The sequence below is a fragment of the Dipteris shenzhenensis genome, chromosome 18 (assembly GCF_047967505.1).
Source record: "Dipteris shenzhenensis isolate YYH24624 ecotype China chromosome 18, Dip_SZ_1.0, whole genome shotgun sequence".
NCBI lineage: Eukaryota > Viridiplantae > Streptophyta > Polypodiopsida > Gleicheniales > Dipteridaceae > Dipteris > Dipteris shenzhenensis.
In genome coordinates, this window is record NC_141613.1 from 54,680,518 (window position 1) to 54,704,634 (window position 24,117).

Here is a 24,117-nt window from a genome sequence, read left to right on the forward strand (position 1 = left end):
CCTTGATGAGGAGTTCAAGGCTACTTTCTTGTTGTGTACCCTCCCTGAGAGTTGGGACACTTTCAAGACCACCCTGTCTAATTCAAATGTCACTCTTATATATGCTGATGTAGAGAGCTCTCTCCTCATGGAGGAGATGAGCAGGAAGAATAATGCGGGCAGCAAGTCTTCAAATGCTTTGCAAGTACAGGAAAGAGGCAGGACTCAGCAGAAGGGGAGATCTGCTAGTAAGTCCAAATCCCGCAGTCAGTCCCGTGGTCCTTTAACGGACATGTGTCCCAACCGGCTATGCCACAATGAAACCTTTGGCAGCTCGGTTATGGCAACAACATGATTACCTACACTGGAAACATAAAGAGGGTACAAGGTATCACTCTTATAACCCTCAGCCACTACAACCTGGCCATCAGTAATCACCCATTTGGAATCCCCAAATGTGGTGTGGTAACCACTGTCATCCAACAAGCCAGTGCTAATGAGATTTTTCTTGATTTGCGGCACATGGCGAACACCATCAAGCATAAACATGCATCCATCAGGGAATACTATCTGTATACTGCCAATCCCTGCAATCTGACATGCATAGTTGTTCCCAAGGTGAACAACTCCATGAGTACCTGTATAGGAAGTAAACCACTCCCTATGAGGAGTAACATGAAAAGAAGCACCTGAATCCAAGAGCCAGGTGTGCATGTCATGGCCATCAATAACCAAAGTATGTGCAATTACAGCAGAAGAGCATAGAACATCATGTCTGTCACTGTCACTGTCCTTTGCTGCAACATTCACTGCATCCAAGTCATCTACCTTGGCCTTGCCTTTGCCTTTGCTTCCACTGCCTGCATCCTTTGCCTCAGCCTTCTTGGCTTTCTGATCCCGTATAAACTTGAAGCACTTAGACTTCACATGTCCCTTCTTGCCACAATAAAAGCATTCAATAAACTGTCACGTTTGGGTTATCTGCCGTCTTTTTCATTTTCAGATTTGCCTACTTGTGATCATTGCATATTTGGCAAGCATTCTATGACTCCTCATAAGAGGAGAACTTCCCAAAATAGAGCACCGCTTGATCTAGTGCACACTGATTTATGTGAGATGCCACAGTTATCACTAGGGGGTGCAAAGTATTTCATTACTTTTATTGATGATGCCACACGCAAAGTGTGGGTCTATTTCTTGAAGCATAAGAGCGAGGACTTAGATGCTTTCAAGAAGTTTGTCGCTCAGGTTGAGAATCGGACAGGTCGCAGGCTGAAATGCCTCAGATCCGATAATGGGGGTGAGTATGTGTCAAATGCTTTTGTGCAGTTTTGCGAAGCTAAGGGCATTAAACAGGAACTCACAGCCCCTCATAATGCATCTCAAAATGGTGTAAGTGAGCGGATGAATCGAACTATTCAGGAGAAGGTTCGATGTATGTTGTCTTATGCTGCATTGCCCCATGGCTTTTGGGCAGAAGCCGTGCAAACAGCAGTTCACATAATCAACAGGTCGCCTAACAAGGCTTTGGAGTTGAAAGTGCCAGAAGAGGTGTGGTCTGGCAAGCCACCCTCATATAAGCACTTGCGTGTGTTTGGCTGCGAGTGCTTTGCTCATATACGCAAAGAACTGCGCACCAAACTGGAGCCAAAGTCTTCCAGATGCATCTTTATGGGTTATGGTGACGAAGGTGAAATGGGGTACAGGTTATGGGATCCCGTTAAACGGAAGATTATACGCAGCAATGATGTCATCTTTAAAGAGGATAGTGTACACAAAGAACCCGTGCAACCTGTGGAATACAGGAGGGTTGTTTATGATGATGTCGGACAGCAAAGAATGCCCATTAATATGCAGCAGCAAGCTGCTGTAGATAACCCTGTTCAAGAGGGTATACAGGCTGAAAATCAGCCAGATAATTTTGCCAATGATGCACCACTGGATATGCCAGCAAATGGAGCTGTAGAACAGCCAGATATGGTGGTACAGCCACCCGTCAAGCATGACGAACAGGCTAGACAGCAGCCTAATCTGGAACATTTTGTTAGGAGGAGCACCCGTGTACAACGGCCTCCTGACAGGTTTGTTCCAGGAGCCAACAATGTGACTGATTTTATTATGCTGACAGATTGTGGTGAGCCTTCCAGCTTCAAGGAAGCTATGGGAAGAACAGAGAAAAGGAAGTGGGAGAAAGCCATGCAATCTGAAATGGACTCCCTACTTCAAAATGATACATGGGATTTGGTGCAGCTACCTGCAGGCAGAAAGGTTTTGCCATGCAAGTGGGTTTACAAAGTCAAAGTGGATTCAAATGCTTTACCAAGGTATAAGGCCAGATTGGTTGCCAAGGGATTTAAGCAGGAGAAGGGCATTGACTTTGATGAGATCTTTTCCCCTGTAGTCAAGATGCCTACTTTGAGAGCAGTGTTAGCTCTTGTTGCTCATGAGGACATGGATTTATGTCAGATCGATGTGAAGACTGCTTTTCTTCACGGAGATCTCCATGATGAGATCTATATGAGTCAGCCAGAGGGATATGCTGTTAAAGGGAAAGAGCAGCTTGTGTGTAAGCTCAAGAGGAGCTTGTATGGACTCAAGCAGGCGCCAAGAGAATGGTACAAGAAGTTTGATGCCTTCATGCAGTCCCAAGGGTATCATAGGTGTGAGACCGATCATTGCTTTTACACCAAACGGGCAAAGGATGGCAGTTTGATGCTACTCATTCTATATGTGGATGGCATGCTGATTGCCAGTAAATCTCAACAGGAGATTAGTACTTTGAAGAAACAACTGCATAAGTCTTTTGACATGAAAGACTTGGGTAATGCAAATCATATTCTTGGCATGCGGATTACTCGTGACAGGTCCAAGGGACTTTTGTTTCTGTCACAGAAGGAGTACATTGACAAAGTACTGCAGAGGTTTAAAATGGAGGGGGGGAAGTCTATTAGTACCCCGTTGCCTCCACATTTAAAACTCAGCAGTAAGGACAGCCCCAGATCAGATGATGATAAGGCTGAAATGACCAAGGTTCCGTATGCATCTGCAGTTGGTTCTTTGATGTATGCCATGGTTGCCACTCGTCCGGATATTGCTTTTGCGGTGCGAGTCATCAGCAGGTATATGGCAAATCCAGGCAAGCGGCACTGGGAAGCAGTGAAAGGTGTCTTGAGGTATCTCAAGGGTACCAAAGACTTGTGCATATGCTATGGTAGGCAGGATGCATTGGTGCATGGTTTTACAGATTCAGACTATGCAGGGAATGCAGATAACCGGAAGTCTACTACCGGTTATATTTTCACATTTGCAAGAGGTGCTATATCATGGGTGTCTCGGTTGCAGAAATGTGTTGCACTGTCAACTACTGAAGCTGAATATGTTGCAGCCACTGAGGCTTGCAAGGAAGCAATATGGCTTACTCGGCTGGTGGGAGATTTGGGCATTACAGGAGATATGCCAGTTTTGCATTGTGATAGTCAGAGTGCTATCATGTTGGCAAAGAATCCGGTCTTTCATCAAAAGACCAAGCACATAGATGTGAAATATCATTTCATCAGGGAGGTACTGGAAGACAAGCGACTTGAGCTTGTGAAGGTGCATACTGATGATAATCCTGCAGATTTGCTCACTAAGAGCTTGCCTACAAAGCGGTTTGCACATCGCCACATCATGGGATTAGGATGAGACCATTCTTATTTTATGGTCTTGTATACAGTAACTGTATATTGCTGTGATTTTTATTCTTTTCTCCCCTTTAGGCACATTGGCCTTTAGGTGGGAGGTTGTTGGGGTAAAGGCACATTGCCACCCCTTTATTAAAGATATGACACCTATGACTGTCTTAAGACAGTCATAGGGTGAAAAAACCTAATCCTAATAAAACTTAAGAGTTTGTGGTGTGGCTCATCACTTCACACCCGCATCTTTAGTGTCACCCCTCTCTCACTCTCTCTCTGTTGTACTTCTCCCTCTTTCCTTCCCTCTCACGTACAACTGCATGAACATCCATACAATTGTACGAATCTATCATTCCGACTGGTTTGCCATTTTAGTTGCAGTTTTGCAGTCTGCATTCATTGCTCAGCTCCAATCTCGTGTTTCCAACTTGGCGGGCAACATTTGCAGATATGGTCAATTGTGTTCACTTTGGAATTGGGCTGTTCTTAAATTTGCCCCTTTTGGCACATTTGCCCTCTCCAAAACTTGGGCAAAATTGCACTCTTTTGCTCTCAGATTGCCTTGCAAGAAATTCGGGCTTTGTGCATTGGGGACTTGATTCCAGGTACATTGGAGCAGATTTTTGCAGACATTTAAGGCAGTCATTTTGCAGGCTTGTTGCATAGACATTTGCAGATTTGTAGTTCGTCTATCTGTAGGCAAACTTGGGGACACACTTTTGCTTTTGGCTCAGTGTTTGAGCAGCCCATTTGGCATTCACCTTTGCAGAGCATGGCTGTCATTTTTTGCCTGAATTTGCAGCTTGCTGTCACCACAATGTAAATATCCTAAGTCAAAGTACAGCTGACCATTTATTTGATCATAATTAAAGAATTTTCCATCTAGGTTAATTATAGTCAAAAGAGTTCTTCTATTGGTCAAAGAATTGACTACGGTGAAAGATACTTGACTTCGGTCAAGAAGACTTGGTTTATACCAAGAAGGTTAACTGCGGTTAACCAAGATGTGCCAACTTTGGTTGGAGAGACTTGACTATGATTAAGGCGTCTCAACCCTTGGTCAAAGGCCCTTAATCATGATCAAGAGCGTTGACTTCGGTCAACCAGAGAATAAATATATTTATATATTTGTTATGTGTGCACGTGTTTAGTGGGGACGCCCACCGTGACTAGGATTAGTCCACAGTTTATTATTTTTGCATGTAAAGCGCTAACAATTAATGGGTGCCATGGTGGTGCATTTTAATTAATTGTTACAAGTACTATGAGGAGCTAAAGACCCAAGCAATTTGGAGCATAGCAAGCATTTCGGAGGCCACCCGCGTGACCAACTGCTACGAAGATCCCAGAAATTGCCCTCAGAGGCATGTAATAGGACTTAGTCTAGATTTTAGACAGGTGGCATGTTGCCATTTTAGAATGAGCTTGAAGTTCTTGTAACACTTGATTCACGTTTTGGATTTTTACAAGCAGCTCTACGCTGAACTGTGTACTCAAATTCTCTCATGAATAAAAACCGTCGGGGAGGTCCAGCCCGACCATTGTCCTGGGCCCTAGTGTATCTGTAGAGAGAGCGAGAGAGGGAGAGCTTTAAAGTGTGTTTTTGCAGTAATTTACCTTCGAGGTTTCATTGGTATCAGAGCCAGATTCACGGCTTTCTCAAACAATGACGGCCCAAAGAAGTAATGACCTCATCCCTCGCGTGTGACGAAAGGAAGTGTCCTATGCTGGACTTCAGATTACCGTATTCAAGCGGAAGCAAGAGCCAGGAGACGATGAAATTTCCGCCTGGTTCTGTTGACGTTTAATCGGAGGAGCGTTGGTCTATTTCAAGTTTTATCCAAGTCTTCTGCTCTGTGGAAACAGCCACGCTCAGGCCTCTGTCCCTATCTACCTCTTAACAAATACCAAACGGCGCCACACCCGTGAGTCAAGAAGTCGTGATGGCGCTTGTCACCGGACGGAATACTTAAAGATGTCTTGAGGCGAACGGTGCTTGTAGGCCAACAGAACCATCTGCGTATGCAAAGATTTTTGGACGGAGAGCTACGCTGGTCGACAGGAACCTCCGTTAAGCTTTGCTGTTTGAGACGGACCTGACGCATCTTTACCAGAGAATGGAGTAAATACGCCTCTACTAGAGAATAGTGCGTCTGATGGATTTTTGGCGACGGAGATCACTACACAATGAGACACCTTCCCGCGAAGTGAATCCTTCACGTGACGTTCGCCAAACAGGAAAGATGACATGGCAAATTTGCAAGGCTGACGTGGCGTGAGAGATTATGGATGACGCAGTGGTGAATGCTCTGAGGGCAAAGAACATCCAAGACATTATGCATTCAGCTTCAGTAGCCAATCTCGTGCAGATACAAGATCCAGCCACAGTGCCATCCTTGCAAGCAGAAGGTACTGAAAGGAAGAAACCTGATTTTTCAAAATCAGAAAAGAAAGAGTATCCCAAGGTTGAGAAGAAAGGGTTTCAGCCTCAGAAGACATATAAAGGCGAATCCCCAATAACAAAAAGAAGTCGATGGTCAACCTGGGGAAGCCTGGGAAATCTGATGAAGAGTGAAAAGATTTCCTTATCTACCTCCACTGGGTCAAAACCAATATCAAAGGCGTCAAAGAAGATCTTGTGTCCCAGACGTAAAAACTCAGCTTTGAGCACTGTGCTCGTAGCCTCTGGAGTGTCAAAAACAACCTAGAAAAAACCTCGTCCCAGAAGACGAACATCTAATAATCGTGGAGTGAGGTCTGGGGGAGAGCCGCAAGCATCCAGTCTCTGGCTTGAGATCTGGAAGGGTGAGACCCGAAGATGTGTGCAAGCAACGTGGTAGAGCATTCAATCCCTACGTCCTTCTTGAGCTGTTGCAACTCGTCTTTAGAAAAAGTAATAGTTTTCGCGGCCAGTGGAGGTGGAGTAGGATTGGCTGACGGAATATCCATCGCCAATCGAGGTGAGGAGGCCGACTCGGACACTTTTGAGGCTCCGGTCCGCTCCAAAAAAATGCTGCGGGAGAAGGAAGAGGGGCGAGACAGGAAGAAGAGGAGGGGGGTAGAGGAGAGGGCTGAGGCGGAGGGATAGGGAACCAGGGAGAGGAGAGGGGGTAGAGGAAAGGGCTGAAGCGGGGGGGAGGGAGCGGGGTAGAGGAGAGGGTAGAAGAGGGAAGGGAGGTAGAAGCGAGAGGTAGAGGCGGGGGGAAGGAAGTGGGTAGAGGGGAGGCGGGTAGAGGCGGGGGGTAGGGAGCGGGGTAGAGGGAGGGCTGAGGCAAGGAGCGGGGGAGCAAGGAAGGGGGAGCGGGCTGGGAGGGGAGGGGGCGGGCTGAGCGGGAGAGGAGAGAAGGGGGTAGAGGTGGGGGTAGGGAGCGGGTAGAGGAGAGGGGTGTAGAGGCGGGGGGGAGGGAGCGGGGTAGAGGGAGGGCTGAGGCAAGGAGCAGGTGAGGGGAGCAGGGTAGAGGGAGCGGGTGAGGGGAGGGGGGTAGAGGGAGCGGGTGAGGGGAGCGGACTAGCTTTTAGCTTTTTCCTAAGACTAAATTAAGCATACTTTTCTTAGAAAGCTAAGCTTTCCCTAAAATCAGCTTTAGGGGGCTTTTCTTGGAAATTGCGATGGAATTCTTGTTGATTTGGCCTTGTGGAGTCCTCCATAAAGTACGCGCCCACATCTTGGTGGTTTTTGCCTTGTAGGACCTGCTTTTTGCACTTTTCCCTTAACTCTAGGGCCTTTTTGCACTCCACTTGGTCCTACGCATTGCCACAAACAAAAACCAACACTTTTGCATGGATTCTAGTTCTTGGACTATTGTGAGTGTCCCCACAATTCTCTTTTTACCAATGCAAAGCAAAAGTAAAAACAATAAAACTTATTCTTGGTTAACCAACTTCACCATTCTTTGACACCGAAGTCAATTCTAATAGAGATTACTCTTTATTTTCTTAAGAGAAGTCCCAAATGGTGACATCTAAATTTCCATACACAGTCTGCCGTACAACGCCGTACACAGCTTGTCGTACAGTTCGTACACATCCCACCATACAGTCCGTACACGCAACACAGTTTATTTCGGGCACCAGCATCAACAAACAGGAGGGTTGCAGGCAGGCGTATCTTTTAGGCCACCCCCGGTTGGGCTGAGCCCTTGGCCCAACTCTGGGGGTTAGATTCAACAGAGGGCCTCCAAGTTTAGGAAGGCCAATATGGATTTACCCAAAACAAAGCTATTTGCCTCTACTCCAGCCAACAAGACCTCGTATTCCACTATTGCAGCAACACTATGCTCTGACCTACAAGCGAAGGATCAGATCAGACCCTCACGAACACATTTATCATCTGGAACAAGAAGTTAGAGAGATCAGGCTTCTAGTTGCAGCTCTTAGTAGAAAGAGCTGAACGAGATGGAGAGCAAAGACGAGTAGGAAATTATTGCAGAAGTTCTGGAGCAATGCAACACATCTCCACCAGCACCAATACTTGTTTCCAAGGTCAAGGAAATGATCAACACTCAGGTAAGCTTAGCCAAGGAAGAGATGATCACTGTTGCCATTAGCAAACTCAATAAAGAAGCCTCTACACAAAAGTAAAAGAGCAGCAGGCCAGAGTGCATAATAAGAAGATACTACGCATCGGAGGGCTGCCCAAAGATTGCTTTCATGACGAAGGGGGAAACACAGAGGATGAAAAGATTACATGCCTCAAGAAAGAAATACCACAAGTAGAGTTGGATGAAAATGATATCAGCTGTGTCTCTCAGAATGGAATGCAGGTACATGTGTGTTTTAATGAGAAGGCGGAAAGAACTCAGATTCTACGACAGACAAACAAGCTGAAGGGCACATACAACCGTAGTTGACGAAACAGCTTTGGCTTTATTTCTACGACGGAGATTAGCTCTCCAAAGGCTCTCCCTCACTCCCTCTCTCTGGACATACACTAGGGCCCAGGACAATTTGTCGGGCTGGACCCCCCCCAAGGTCTTTATTCATTTCAGAAAATCTATTACAGAAGTTCAGCTTCAAGCTGTCTCGTAAGTCTCTCTCTGTAAAACATGAAAAGAATTCTTCTTTTACAAGAGCTTCAAGCCCCATTCAAATTGGCAACATGCCACTTGTCTAAAATCTAGACTAAAACCTATTACAAGCCTCTAAGGGCCATTCTGGAGTCTTCAAAGCTCTCGGTCACACGAACCGCTTCCTGGATGCTTGTCAGGCTCCCATTTCGCTTAGGAAAAATAATCCTTCCTAGTACTTGCAACAATTAATTAAAGCGCACCACCATGGTACCCATTAATTGTTAGCGCTTTGCATGCAAATAACACACGGTGGACTAATCCTAGTCACGGTGGGCGTCCCCACTGAACACATGTGCACATCTAAACAAATATATATATATATATAAATATATATATATATATTTTCTCTGGTTGACCGGAGTCAACACTCTTGATTATAATTAAAGAGCTTCGACCCAAGGTCAAGGCGCCTTAATTATAGCCAAGTCTCTCCAACCGAGGTTGGCACATCTTGGTTAACCGGGGTTAACCCCTCTTGGCGCATACCAAGTCTTGTTGACCGAAGTCAACACTCTCTGACCGTAGTCAGGTTTACTTGACTAGAGTCAAGTATCTTTGACCGTAGTCAATCCTTTGACCATTAAAATAACTCTTTGACCGTAATTAACACATATAAAACTCTTTAATTATGATCAAATAAATGGTCAACTGTACTTTGACTTAGGATATTTACATTGTGGTGACATCCCCTCGGCTTCTATTCAGTTGACCGCAACTGAAAAGCTTCCTTGTAAACATCCAAAAGCTGTGGATGATCGGATAACATGTCTTCGTTCATCCACTTGGCATCTAATGCCGTATAATTCTTGAATTTTACAAGATACCTGCAAAATTCCTTACCCTGAGGGCCTTTACGTACAGTATGGTACACAATTTGCTCTGGCTGAAGGACTTCCTCCAGCTCATCCACTTCTGGTGGATCTTCTGATACTGGTTCTGTAGGCTCTGGTCCCTGAAATTTCTTTAGAAGACTCACATGGAATGCATTGTGAATCCTCCAATGCTCTGGCAATGCTAATCTGTATGCAACCTCATTTATTCTCTCTGTAACCCTGAAAGGGCCATAATATCTGGGAGATAACTTTGCATACACTTTCTGTTTGCCTTTAAACTTGCGGAGCCTAGCTTTTTCAAACCTTAAAAGTACCCAGTCCCCTTCCTTGAGATCCAACTGTCTCCTATGTTTATCTGCAGCTCTTTTATGTTTCTCTTGAGACCTTTCAATTGCTGTCCGGACTTGGCTGTAAGCTGTCTGGAGGTCTCTTACAAGCTGATCAGCTGCAAATATTTCATCCTTAGTCCTTAGTATAGGTGGCAAAATCACCTTCCCATATATGACTTCAAAAGGGGCTTTCCCTGTAGAGCTATGTACTGTATTATTGTAAGCAAACTCTACTAACGGTAGGTACTTTTCCCAGTCTGAACTTTGGTCACCCACGTAGCATTTCAGCATATCCAAAATGGTAGAATTTGCTACTTCACTTTGACCATCTGTCTGGGGATGGAAAGAAGAAGAAAAATTCAGATTCGTCCCCATGTTATCAAATAAAGCTCTCCAGAATAGACTGGTCATTCTGGGATCTCGATCACTAACAATGGACTTAGGCATACCATGATGTTTAAAGATCTGTGCCATGAACAGCTTAGCCATATGATCTGCCTTTATGGTTTTGCGAACCGGAATGAAATGAGCTTGCTTGCTGAATCTATCAATGATAGTCCAAATCCCATCATTCCCTGACTTTGATCTCGGCAAATCAAAAATAAAGTCCATTGTAATATTTTCCCATGGTGCCTGAGGCACGGGAAGAGGCATAAGTAGGCCAGGTGCCTTCTGTCTTTCATACTTCATTTTCTGACACGTAAGGCATTCAGTAACAAACTGATGTATATCTTTCCGCATTCCTGGCCAAAAGAAATACCTCTCTAGTGCTAGAGTGGTTGCTGTAATTCCTATATGTCCAGCATAGGGAGGTGCATGGCATTCCCCTAAAATCTTTTTCCTCATCTCCTGGGTGATGCATAGGCAATCATCTTTCATTAAATACCCATCTTTCAGGGAATAGTGACTGGTGGATTGCCCTTCTTGCATCTGCTGTAAAATTTCACCAAAATCAGAATCATGAGCATATTGCTCCCTCATGCCTTCCAGGTCCTGATGATAAGCAATAGTCACATTATTGACCTGGGGTCTTCGGGACAAGGCATCTGCCACTCTGTTCCGAATTCCTGGGGTATGGACAATCTGAAAATGATACATTGACAGCATGTTTGCCCATTTCATATGCTTCTCTGAAAGCTTGGTCTGAGTCAAAAAGTATTTCAGACTTTGGTGATCTGTTTTGACAGTAAAATCTGCACCCAAAAGATAATGTTTCCATGTATGGATGGCATGAATTACAGCCAATAACTCTTTCTCATAGATTCCTAAATATCTTTCCGCATCCCGAAGTCGTCTGCTTTCATAGGCTACTACATGACCATTCTGATGCAATGCAGCCCCAACACATTCTCCACAAGCATCGCAATCTACATCAAAAGACTGATACAGATCCGGAACTACCAGGATAGGCTCTGTAGTCAACTTTTCCTTGAGTGTATTGAATGCTTTCTTCTGTGATAATCCCCATGTGAAGGCTGCATTTTTCTTAGTGAGGTCATGTAATGGAGCTGCGATATCAGCAAAATGTCTGATAAACCTTCTGTAGTAAGAACACAAGCCTAAGAAGCTTCGAACTTCATGCACAGTTTTCAGCTCTGGCCATTCCTGAATGGCACGGATCTTCGCTGGATCCATTTGTATCCCATTCTTGGATATTATATGCCCCAGATAGTGGATTTCTTCCAAGAAGAACTCACTTTTCTTGCTGTTTGCATAGAGCTGATGATTTCTCAGCTCTTGAAACACTATAGCAAGATGTTCTCTGTGCTCTTCCTCTGTCTTAGAAAAAACTAAGATATCATCAAAGAAAGTACCCGTAAAATTCCTGTACTTCCGGAAGATGCGATCCATCATTCTATTGAATGTGGCTGAAGCATTTGTCAACCCAAAAGGCATCACTAAGTATTCATACAACCCAAATGTAGTGCGGAATGCTGTCTTGTGCACATCCTGAGGCTGTATCCTCACTTGGTGGTAGCCACTCTTCAAGTCTACCCTGCTGAAAACTGAAGCTCCATTTAACTGATCCAGGACATCATCAATACGCGGAATAGGGAATCTATTCTTGATGGTCATTTTGTTCAGTGCGCGATAATCGACGCACATACGGAATGAACCATCTTTCTTCTGTACTAACAAAAAAGAGACGAGCTGGGCTGAATCAACCCTTTGGACAGCAAGTCCTGTACCTGAGCCATAATCTCCTCTCTCTGAGTCGCACTGACTCTATAAGGGGGTCTGTTTGGTGGCTCACTACCAGGCATTAACTCTATCTGATGATCTTCTGGTCTCTCTGGGGGTAACTCCCCTGGCAAAACATCAGAAAAGCAATCTTTAAAGTTTACCAGAAACTGAAACCTATCTTTGTCTGCATCATTCATTTCAGCATGCATATCATTCTCTTTTTCTTTTACAAAAACCATGTACGCAGAAATTGCAGACTTTATTGCTTTACCGCATGAAACATCAGATACAATGGGGATAGTGTCCCCTTTATTCCTGGCAACTACACGCTGATTTTTCCCCCTATGTACAAATTCCAGCACTCTTTCAGGAAGAGTCAACTTCACTGCCTTGCGGTGAAACCAAGGCATCCCCAAAACTACATCATAATGTTTCAGTGGAGAAATGAAGAAGTCTTCCTGATCCACATAACTCTGAATATGAAGACGGAGCTTCCCTATCAAGGGAGTAACTGGCACAGGATTCCCACAAAACATTTGATCGGCATCCAAAGCCCTGCCTAGCTCTTCCGTCTTTATTCCCAGCCTCAGGGCTAGATCCTCTGATATGAAATTATCAGTAGCCCCTGGATCAAATAAAATTAGCGCTTGCTGGTCTCTAACTTTGCCCCATGATAGCAGCAATTCTCGTTCTTCTGGGTTCAAAGCATGACCTAGTATATCAGGAATTCCCCCCGCCATTGGCTTTTGCGGTCCTCGTGGCTTCTCTGCCTCTTTTCCCTTCGACGTTGAAGGCTTTTCTGGGCACTGGGCAGCCACATGCCCCTCTTTACCGCACCTGAAGCATTTCCCATCTCTACGGAATTCCGCTATCTGTTCAGGGGTAAATAGAGATTTGCCCTTATAGGTCTTCGAGAACTGAGTACCCCTCGGCTTCTGAGGCTGAAACCCTTTCTTTTCAGCCTTAGGGGACTCTTTCTTTTCTGATTTTTGAAAATTAGTTTTCTTTTTATCAGCACGTCCTGCATGCAAGGATGGCACTGTAGATGGATCTTGTAGCGGCACAAGACTCGCTACTGAGGCTGAATGCATAAGATCTTGAATATTCTTTGCCCCCAAAGCATTCACTACTGCCTGAATTCTTGGAGTGAGACCTGCTCTGTACTTCCTCATCTGGGTGCCTTTGGAGATCTTTTTGAACGGTGCAACCTGCAAATAAGCATCCCAAAACTTTTGGTTGTACCCATCCACTGTATCTCCTGCATCCATGTGCAAGCTGTCCCAATCTTGAAGAACATGGTCTCTAAACTGTTTAGGCATGAACTGCTGGTAGAAGGCTTTCTTGAAGCCCTTCCACTTTCTTGGGGCTGATCCATCTGTGGTCAGTGCACTCCACCATGCACTAGCCGTTGCTGTTAAGTGTAGGCTGACCATTCTTAACTTGGAGGATTCTGAAAATTTCTCAGTACCGAATGCAGCATCAAACTGTCTGATAAACTGCAATGCTTTGTCTGTATGACCATACTGTCCATTGTAGGTCATAAACTTAACAGATTTTCCTCCCTCTTTGTCGCTTTGGAAGACTTTCTCTTCCCAGACTTCTCGTGTTTCCTTCTTTTCCTAGATGGTTTATCTGATAAGAAAGAAGAAGACACAGAAGTCGAACTGGAGGTAGACGGTGATGGACTAGGAGATCGGTGATGACGCCTCGATCTCTTTTTACTATGGGACCGTCTCCTATGAGATCTATGAGATCTCTCTCTCTCAGACTGTACACGAGAGTGTGCCTCTGGCATTGGCACGTCATATACTGGATTAGGCATAGCTTCTGCTGGAAACAAATGCTGAGCCCTGGGATCCCTTTTAAGATTTTCCAGCTCTTGTATACGAGTGCGTACCATTTGTTCAAATTCTTGTTGAGTTTGTGGCACATTCCTCTGTCTTGGATGCACATCCCTATCTTGAGAATCCCACTGGATAGGTGATTGATCCATATTCTGAGATCTGCAGATTTTCTCACACTGTGCAAGTAACTAATGCACACTACCTTTGCTTTTCCAACAGAAAAAGGTACCTCAACAAGAGGTGTTTTGCATTCACAATCTATGCCAGTACTGGCTGTCAGTTCAAGGCATATACCCACACAGTTGCCAAAGCATTATCAACTATATTGCCCTTTTCTGGCTGCTGTAGATGGCTTCAAAAGGCATCTGTTTTTCCCTCTTTTTACTGCTCAAAGGCATGCATACTCCTTTTTCTGCAAATCTCTGTTTTCTCTGCTTTTCTCTGGTTTTCTGCTACTTTTCTGACAGTAAAAGTCTGACAGGCAAGTAAAAATTGATAGCCAAAACTGTCTCTGCAACTGTCTTTTTTTTTTTTTTTAAATTTTTGGAACAGTAACTGGATAAGGTAACGGGCTGGTTACACTAACCAGATCAGTTCTGTTCTGGTCTGGTTACATTGACAGACTAGTTAGTCTGTAACTTGGCCACTAACTTAACCAAACTGGTTAACTGCACCAGTCCAGTCTGGTTAGGCTGTCCTCTGACCAAATCCCTAACCAGGGTCAGCTAACTGCAGTTAACTTGAACAAGGTCACACTAACCACAGGTCTGCCAGCCTGGCTGCCACGTGTCAGTGTGCCACGTCAGCTCTGATCTGGATGCCACGTGTACTGCCACGTCATCACCCTGCACATGCTGCCACGTCAGCATCCACACGTATCTGCCACGTCAGCTCTGTGCATGCCACATGTACACCTGTGCCACATCATCTGCCCTGCTGGTTGCCACGTCAGCCTAAGGTTAAACCTTGGCTGGCAGAATCGAAATTCGTCGCGCACGTCCGTCAGCGTCGCACGAATACGAAGTCCGGCCAAAAATCTCCGTCTTCAGGATCTGCTCCTTCGCACCTTCTCCACGCCTGACCATATGTGGCGAAACTACATCTCCTGATAGTCTATACTTGCAACTTGACGCATAGCATCGGAAGCTCCAGGCGATGGACAAAATCTTCTGCTCACGACGAGTTCTCCGTATAAAATCCCGTAACTAATGCTTGCGTCGATTGCTTGTACTACTAAAACCAGATTCGCTCAGGCTTTCTAGTTTTCGTCAATTTTGGCGACTACCTCCTTTGCCTAGATATACTTGCGCCTGCACGTCACACTTACCCCGTACCAATACAAGGTCACGGTGGGTCCATGCTTTCTTTCTCTCCTTGTCTCTTGGATCGTCACAGTTTAAAGAAACTGTGAAGCCAAGCTCTGATACCAATACAACCGTAGTCGACGAAACAGCTTTGGCTTTATTTCTACGACGGAGATTAGCTCTCCAAAGGCTCTCCCTCACTCCCTCTCTCTGGACATACACTAGGGCCCAGGACAATTTGTCGGGCTGGACCCCCCCCAAGGTCTTTATTCATTTCAGAAAATCTATTACAGAAGTTCAGCTTCAAGCTGTCTCGTAAGTCTCTCTCTGTAAAACATGAAAAGAATTCTTCTTTTACAAGAGCTTCAAGCCCCATTCAAATTGGCAACATGCCACTTGTCTAAAATCTAGACTAAAACCTATTACAAGCCTCTAAGGGCCATTCTGAAGTCTTCAAAGCTCTCGGTCACACGAACCGCTTCCTGGATGCTTGTCAGGCTCCCATTTCGCTTAGGAAAAATAATCCTTCCTAGTACCTGCAACAATTAATTAAAGCGCACCACCATGGTACCCATTAATTGTTAGCGCTTTGCATGCAAATAACACACGGTGGACTAATCCTAGTCACGGTGGGCGTCCCCACTGAACACATGTGCACATCTAAACAAATATATATATATATATATATATAAATATATATATATTTTCTCTGGTTGACCGGAGTCAACACTCTTGATTATAATTAAAGAGCTTCGACCCAAGGTCAAGGCGCCTTAATTATAGCCAAGTCTCTTCAACCGAGGTTGGCACATCTTGGTTAACCGGGGTTAACCCCTCTTGGCGCATACCAAGTCTTGTTGACCGAAGTCAACACTCTCTGACCGTAGTCAGGTTTACTTGACTAGAGTCAAGTATCTTTGACCGTAGTCAATCCTTTGACCATTAAAATAACTCTTTGACCGTAATTAACACATATAAAACTCTTTAATTATGATCAAATAAATGGTCAACTGTACTTTGACTTAGGATATTTACATTGTGGTGACAGCACAAGGATTTGGATATCCAAGAAACGCACCCCAACAGAGGAATATTGAGCTTACTAAAGTTAAAGATGCATGTAAAGCTGGTAAACGGGCTGTATACCGAGATGGAGTAGCTTTGATTAGAGAATTCAAATCTAAACCCAAAGACTCTTTGTCTTAAACTGATACTGTGGAGGCCATTTTTACAATTATAGATTTAGTATGTAAATGTGTGTTATAATAATCCAGCTAAGATGCCATGTGCACTCCTCGAATCTCTGGTTTATCCAGATGATGTAAGTCATCTTGACATTTTGCTTCTTGTCCCATAGGCCCGTGAGGCCTCGGCCTCCCGCAGATGTTAATATGACTCTCTCTCTCTCTCTCTCTCTCTCTCTCTCTCCGCTGCTCAGCCTCGCCTCTCCGCTCCACTCAGCCTCCCCCGTTCAGCCTCCGTCGCTCAGCCTCGCCTATACCTAGATGAATCCAGCAACATTCCCAAACTCATCCTCTAAAAACACAACATAGTGCAATTTCAATCTCACAAGAGTCACTCATAAGATTAAAAACCATAAACTCCATCACGCATAGCAGGGACTAGCTACTATGACATCCCCACTGACGTCATCAGCGCCCAACAGTGGGTGTAGACCATAGTATAAAAGTATGCTCTCACACATACAAATCCACACACCCACACATACTTGAGCATCCATTTATACAAAGTCTTCGTACTGAGTTTCTGTCGGCACTCCGGAGCTGAAGGGCAAACTCAGCCATGACGAAGGCTAGCACTAAAGGAGAAGGCTAATCAAAAAGTAGTCCAAATCTCTTCATTCAAGCTACAACTTCTTGTGAAGTCTAAATGATTTCATTTTAGTCTCTCCCAAACGAGCATCTAAATCTAAATCTAGCTGATAGGGCAACGCACCATTTAAGATAGAAAGAATTATCGCAATACCAACAGGCCGCAACTTGGACAAAAACTTCACAAGGTGTAATTTGCATGTCCGCTAATATGGCAGAAGCATATACCTAGATGAATCCAGGAACATTCCCAAACTCATCCTCTAAAAACACAACATAGTGCAGTTTCAATCTCACGAGAGTCACTCATAAGATTAAAAACCATAAACTCCATCACACATAGCAGGGACTAGCTACTATGACATCCCCACTGACGTCATCGGCGCCCAACAGTGGGTGTAGACCATAGTATAAAAGTATGCTCTCACACATACAAATCCACACACCCACACATACTTGAGCATCCATTTATACAAAGTCTTCGTACTGAGTTTCTGTCAGCACTCCGGAGGTGAAGGGCAAACTCAGCCATGACGAAGGCTAGCACTAAAGGAGAAGGCTAATCAAAAAGTAGTCCAAATCTCTTCATTCAAGCTACAACTGCTTATGAAGTCTAAACGATTTCATTTTAGTCTCTCCCAAACGAGCATCTAAATCTAAATCTAGCTGATAGGGCAACGCACCATTTAAGATAGAAAGAATTATCGCAATACCAGCAGGCCGCAACTTGGACGAAAACTTCACAAGGTGAAATTTGCATGTCCGCTAATACGGCAGACTAGATGAATCCAGGAACATTCCCAAACTCATCCTCTAAAAACACAGCATAGTGTAGTTTCAATCTCATGAGAGTCACTCATAAGATTAAAAACCATAAACTCCATCACGCATAGCAAGGACTAGCTACTATGACATCCCCACTGATGTCATCAGCGCCTAACAGTGGGTGTAGACCATAGTATAAAAGTATGCTCTCACACATACAAATCCACACACCCACACATACTTGAGCATCCATTTATACAAAGTCTTCGGATTGGTCGAAACCAAAAAGTGCTCAGCCTCCCTCTCCGCCTGCTCTTTTTTCGCTGCCGCCTGCTAGCCTAGCCTCTCCACCCGCTAGCGTCTCCATCCACTAGCCCCCCTCCACCGCCGCTTACTACATAGCTCGTCGTACAGGGGGGGTTTTCGCCAGCTAACCCAACCTCAGGCTGAGCTGAGCCCTTGGCTCAGTCTGAGGTGTTAGCTCAAATAAAGGGGTCGCTGATTGCACAGGTCTTTTTCGATATGGAGTTCCCGAAAACCAAGCCTTTCCCATCGACTCCAGCCACCAAGAAGCCATCCTACGCCGCCATGGCATCGAGGCCTTCCCCCTATGCTCTGACTTATCACAAATTTCACAGTAAGCTTGATCCACACGAATGGATTTACTTCCTACAGCAAGAACTCAGAGATGCAAAGCTCCACGATGCCTCTTGGAGAAGATAGTTTCAGAAATGAAGAATGAAGGCAAACAAGAGGTAATACAAGAAGTCCTACAGCAATGCAACACCGCGGCTCCGACACCACAGCTCGTAGTCAAGGTCCAAGAAATGGTCGACACTCAGCTCAAATCCATGGGACAGGAAATTACAGCAGCAATACACAACAAGATCGACAAATGTGATCTCTATACTGAGGTAAGAGTGCTAGCAGCAAACCATAGTAAATAACAAGAAGATTTTACGCATTGGAGGACTGCAAGACAGCTTCCTTAGCTGTTTTGGAATGGAAGAGGAAGAGGAACACATTGATGAGAGCAAGATCATTCAACTCAAGAAGGCAATACCACAAATCGATTGGGATGAGAATGACATAGGCTTCATCACTCGAAAGGGTAACCATGCACAGATTTACTTCAAAGAAAAAAGCTCAAGGGTCAAGATCCTTGGACAAACCAACAAGCTGAAAGGTACTAGGATTTGGATATCTGAAGAGCTCACTATGACCCAACTCAAACAACGGGCAAATGAACTCATCAAAATGAAGGAAGCAAGGAAGGAAGGTAAATGGGCAGTCTACCGAGATGGGCAAGCACTCATAAGAGATTTCAAACCTAAATCCAAAGACTCTCAGTCTTAAAATGATATTATTCAGATCGCTCTTACATAATACCTGAACGTAGTTATGTTATGCTATCATAATAACCTGGGGCTGAGTTGTTGTACTCCCCCACAGACTCTCAGTCTCTAACTGATGTTGTAGCTTTTTTGGTGTGTGTATTTTGTCCCATAGACCCGTGAGGTCTTCCAAGGACGTTAATCTCTCTCTCTCTCTCTCTCTCTCTCTCTCTCTCTCCAACGCACTCTACTCCCTTTCTCTAATCAGCCCCTACCCCCTCTTCTAGAAGAAGAAGAAAACGGGGTCGTGGCAGGGGCACCGGGGGGGGCGTGGGAAGGGCGGGCGTCTTGGCTCCGTAATCGTGTGTTCCTCATCTATTCTCAAGCAATATTGTACATTTCAGTTTCTATTCTTTCAAAATCTATGAAGTTAAGCAATATTCCGCAATGTTATGCAAAGCAATCTTTCCCCTTCCCCTCAAGGGAGCACTGAGAGGTTTCAGAATTCTAACGAGTACACTAAGGTCGCACCTATCAAGAGGTGATACCTCACTTTTTTGCAAAATATCTGAATTTCTACTTGAAAGCTGAAACTTGATATGTTAACATATCATATAAACTAAAATGTAAATATCAATTGGATACAGACGAAAGGAGTTGTATACCTCATTCTACCAAGAGCTACCAAAAGAATGTTACGTTCTCACAAAAATCTTGTATCAATATGCTTTTCTAGAAATTAAGACAAAACTATTTACTTGAGGATAATACTAAATACTGATCCACTCTTTTACCATAGATCTAACATCTTTGCAATAAAATTTACTACTTGTGTATGATCTTTCAAATACTTTTACTACACAAAAACTGAAATTTCCCTTGACGTCAATAAATAAACCCCTTATAAAACAAAAATCAGACACATCAAAAGAATGTTGTAAGCGAAAATGAGAACATACCCCCAATGCAGCTTGCGTGGTTTCTTTCCTGGCAAAGTCATTTTTTCCAACTACCATCAAAGCAAAAACGTTCCCAATGAGAACCGTAATAAAAGAAACTTTGATATTCATTTTGAAGAAAATAGATACCAAATATGGAGAGTTACTTAATATACAACAATACACAGTGGAAAGGGATTTGGTTCTGAATCCTAAGATTAAAAAAATGCAGTTCATAACACTTGGAAATCTAAAACTTCCACAAACTTTAGAATTTTCCTTTCCCGATTATCGAGTTAGTAATTTGAGTTCAAGTTAGTAATTTAAGTTCTTCTTTCCTATAGAAATTGTAAATTTTATTATCAATCTCCATCATCATAAAGTGCATAGTATTTGTACACAAATTCCCTACCATATGTACACTAGTATACATGTTCCGGCTTACAACAATCACATTACGGTCCCTCTAAAGACTTTTGTCAACCGTTTCATATGAGAGAATGCACATTCAAACTAGAATGTGACATTACTTCCCTCTTCAGGAATCTATGTCCTCGATGGTAGAACTTGGGAATGCTCTTTATATCTAGACAATGAATTCCATGTGGCCCTTGATTGAGAAAGCCTATGCCATCCAACCAGCACCATAGGTATTTTTCGGTTCTGAAATTGTATCTCCTCAGCCCCAAATTCTTGGTGGCCCAAATTCTGCACCATCCCCTATTTCTTGTAACATAACAATTCCATCTATTAGTATCAGTTGGTCATAAAATCCTATACAGCCAGCGAATCCCTCACAGAGTAAAAGTTTATAAAACTCCTACAGGCCAAGCCTTGCAGAAACGTGAGCATCTCGCAACAGTCGCCCTAGATCCCGGGGTCCCACGCTCCCAGATGGAACGCAGGGTGTAGATGATATCCTGCCAGATGGCAACCAAGGTAGCCGAGGGTGGAACCGGATGCTCGCCCATCACCAAACTACAGCGAGCAACCCAAACGTTCCATGCCGTGATGCTGGCTACTATCTCCCACACGCTATCATCCGGAGGGGGATGAGGACAGGGGGGACTGCCACATGGAGCTCTATCCTCTGAATGCTCTAACCCTGTATCCGGTAAGCTGGAGAGACCTCATCAATCTGGAATGCGTGACCTTCCTCAGTCAACCAAGCCACCATCCCCCAAGTGTTAGTCCCTCTGAAGGCTCTGCATACGCGGGTCATAATCCTGAGGGCTCCCATCCAAATCCTCCCTGCGCTACGACAGCTCCAGAGGCAGTGAGGGTTCTCCAAAAATCTAGCAGAGCAACAATGGCACTGCCCCTCTACCTACATCTGCTCCAACCATGGGCCAATGGGCAAGCCTCCGTGGGCGGCCAGCCAGAAGAAGTAGGATATCTTACTCGGCTGCAAACTGGACCATAGATGTGTCCAAAACCTGGAACGATCTCCGAGTGCCAAATGAGAGGCTAACACTCGAACTCCTCTCTGCAACGGGGACTGAGCGCAGATGAGGCCCCCTGCTAATCTTTGCCAGACCCTATGGAGGCTCCTCATCAAGGGGGAACCCTTCCCCGTAAGGGGGGCCTCTCAGAAGATCCATCTCTGTGAATGCTGCCACTGCCCCCCAATGCATGCGGTGTTCCTGAGAAGCCCTCGCTGTAAGAGGAGCTTCCAAGGTTGTGCGCCCAAGGTAAGACCGCGCACAACTAACTGGCCCAAGAGGGCTCTCCTTTGCATCTCCGGATCAATGATACCCAAGCCTCCCAATGCCTACGACATGATCATTGTCTGCCGAGCGACCCGAGCTCTAGTATTCCTCGTGCCGTCCGATCCTGCCCAAAGGAAATTCCAAACCAAATGTTGGAGTTGCCCAATGCACCCTCTGTGAAAGCACCAGCAGGAGGCGATATACCAGGCTGTGGCAAGGAGGACTTGGTTAGCCACTAGGGCACGGCCCGCTAGGGAGAGTTTGGGCCGAGCTCCAGTAGAGAAGCTTGTGCCTAACACTCTCGAGGACCGGGGCAATCCACTGCTCTGCTGTGATATCAATACCCACTTGGCATCCGAGGTGTCTCGTTGGCTGGCCCAACGGTATCCAACGGAAGCCAAAGTCACTCCCCCAGTCTCAATCTCCTGTGTCTCCTCAGAGCCTATGAAGAAACAGATGGATTTTGTCCAATTGTCCGCACACCCGAGGCCTCACAGTAGATGGCCAGGGCTCCCCCAACTCTGTCCAAGCTCGTTGTGGTGCCCTCTATGTACAAGGCTGTGTCATCTACAAACTTAGAGTCTAGCAGCTCCTCCTCCTCTCTGATTGGGAGTCTCAACCCTGTGAGGCCTACCACCTACGGTCTCAAGTAGTAGCCCAAAGCCTCTGCCACAGACAAGAGAAGTGGAAGCGAGGGAACAGCCCTAACGGATTGAGCGAGAGAGGAAAGGCCTCGCCCGTGTGTCCACTGACAAGCATCTGACTAGAGCTCCCCGCATAAAGCATAGAAACTCCTCTAATCAATCTGTCCAAGAAACCCAACCTCTGCATAGTATCCTCCAGGAAAGACCACTCCACCCTGTCGTAAGCCTTCTTAAAATCCAAGAGAAGGACTGCCAAAGGCTGTGACTCCTCCCTGGCCCAATCCACTGCCTCCCAAAATGTGAAAATGTTGTCCAGGATATTGCGCTCCTGAACAAACTTGGTCTGCGTGTCATGGATGATGTCAGTGAGATGAGGCCGTAACCGCAAACTCAAGACCTTGGCGAGGATCTTGTATGCGGTATCAAGCAAGATGATTGGTCTCCACTGCCAAATGTCGGACCTATCTCCCACCTTTAGGGATCAAACAAATCCACCCCTTGCTCAGGGATTGAGGAAGGGAGCCCGTGTCGAAGATCTCCTGGCAGGCTAGGCCGAAGGGGATGGAAATGATCTCCCAGAAGAAGGCCAGAGTCAAGCCATCTTCCGTGAAAGCTCCTCCAGACTCCTGCACAACTCCCACGAGACTACCGTCAAAACGTGGTCCCAAACTAGCTCACAGGCCACAAGGCAAGCTGGAGTCATCCTCTCCGTCTAAAAGAGCTGCCTGTAGAAAACCGTGATTTGCTCTGCTCTAGAATCTCCTGTGGATTAGTGTGCATAATGCCCTGCAGATCCCGTAAACGCAGCAACTGCATCCTGCCAATCGCGATCCAGTGGTCTGAAAGAACTGCTTTATCATCTTGTCCCCTTGATGAAGAAGTGGAAGCCGTCACATCAACTAGAAGAAGGAAAATGAAAGTACAAAGTACTATAAAAGAGAACCCTAGGACCTAGTGTCCTAGTAGTACCACTAGTACTAGGTGTCATAAGACACTAAAAGTGCTAGGTGACCTAAGTGCCAATAACTAAAGCTACATGGTACATAAGGGCATCAATACGACCGGGAGAAGATGGCCTACAAACCCCCCTCCATGGTATGGGCTGAAGTATTCTAGAAACGTCTCAGAATACCTGGTATTTTCTGGTCATGGTGGCACATGTTCATCCAAAAGGATATAGCCACCAATGAATGTACAAGGTATGCCAGATCATGTAACAAAGGGAACCAAGTTTAAAGCATGTCAAAAGACTTCGAACTTGGGACGAGGAAGTGCCTTTGTAAACATATCTGCTATGTTGTCCTCTGTGGGTAGGTAGGACAACTCTATGTCTCCTGCTGACAACCGCTCTCGAACATAATGATAGTGAAATTCAATGTGCAACACTGGATTACACGCAATGGCCAAAGCACTCTGGCGGTCAATGTAGACCATAGTGGAGGATGTCTAGCGAATACCAAGATCTGTAAGTAACTGTCGAAGCCAGACACACTCTACTGTAGTAGTGGAAGGATGCACTATACTCAGCCTCATAGCTGGATGTGGCAACTGTTGGTTGCTTTTTGCTGAGCCAAGAGATACATGAACTACTAAGCAAAAAACAATTGCCGGTATGTGACACTCCGGTGTCGGAACAACCTGCCTAGTCACTAACCGTGTAAGCATGCATGGTAAGT

The 24,117-nt window shown here is 45.1% G+C and overlaps 1 protein-coding gene across 3 annotated transcripts in view; it reads right to left on the reverse strand.

Moving 5' to 3' along the window:
* The window catches only part of LOC147891436 (uncharacterized), a 36,556-nt gene that overhangs the window by 7,731 nt on the left and 4,708 nt on the right, over nucleotides 1–24,117 (reverse strand). For all 3 annotated transcript variants that reach the window (XM_087389958.1, XM_087389960.1, XM_087389959.1), the window contains exon 4: nucleotides 20,110–20,159. In XM_087389958.1, coding sequence (XP_087246084.1) covers nucleotides 20,110–20,159 — 50 coding nt within the window. The remainder of the gene's footprint in view (nucleotides 1–20,109; nucleotides 20,160–24,117) is intronic.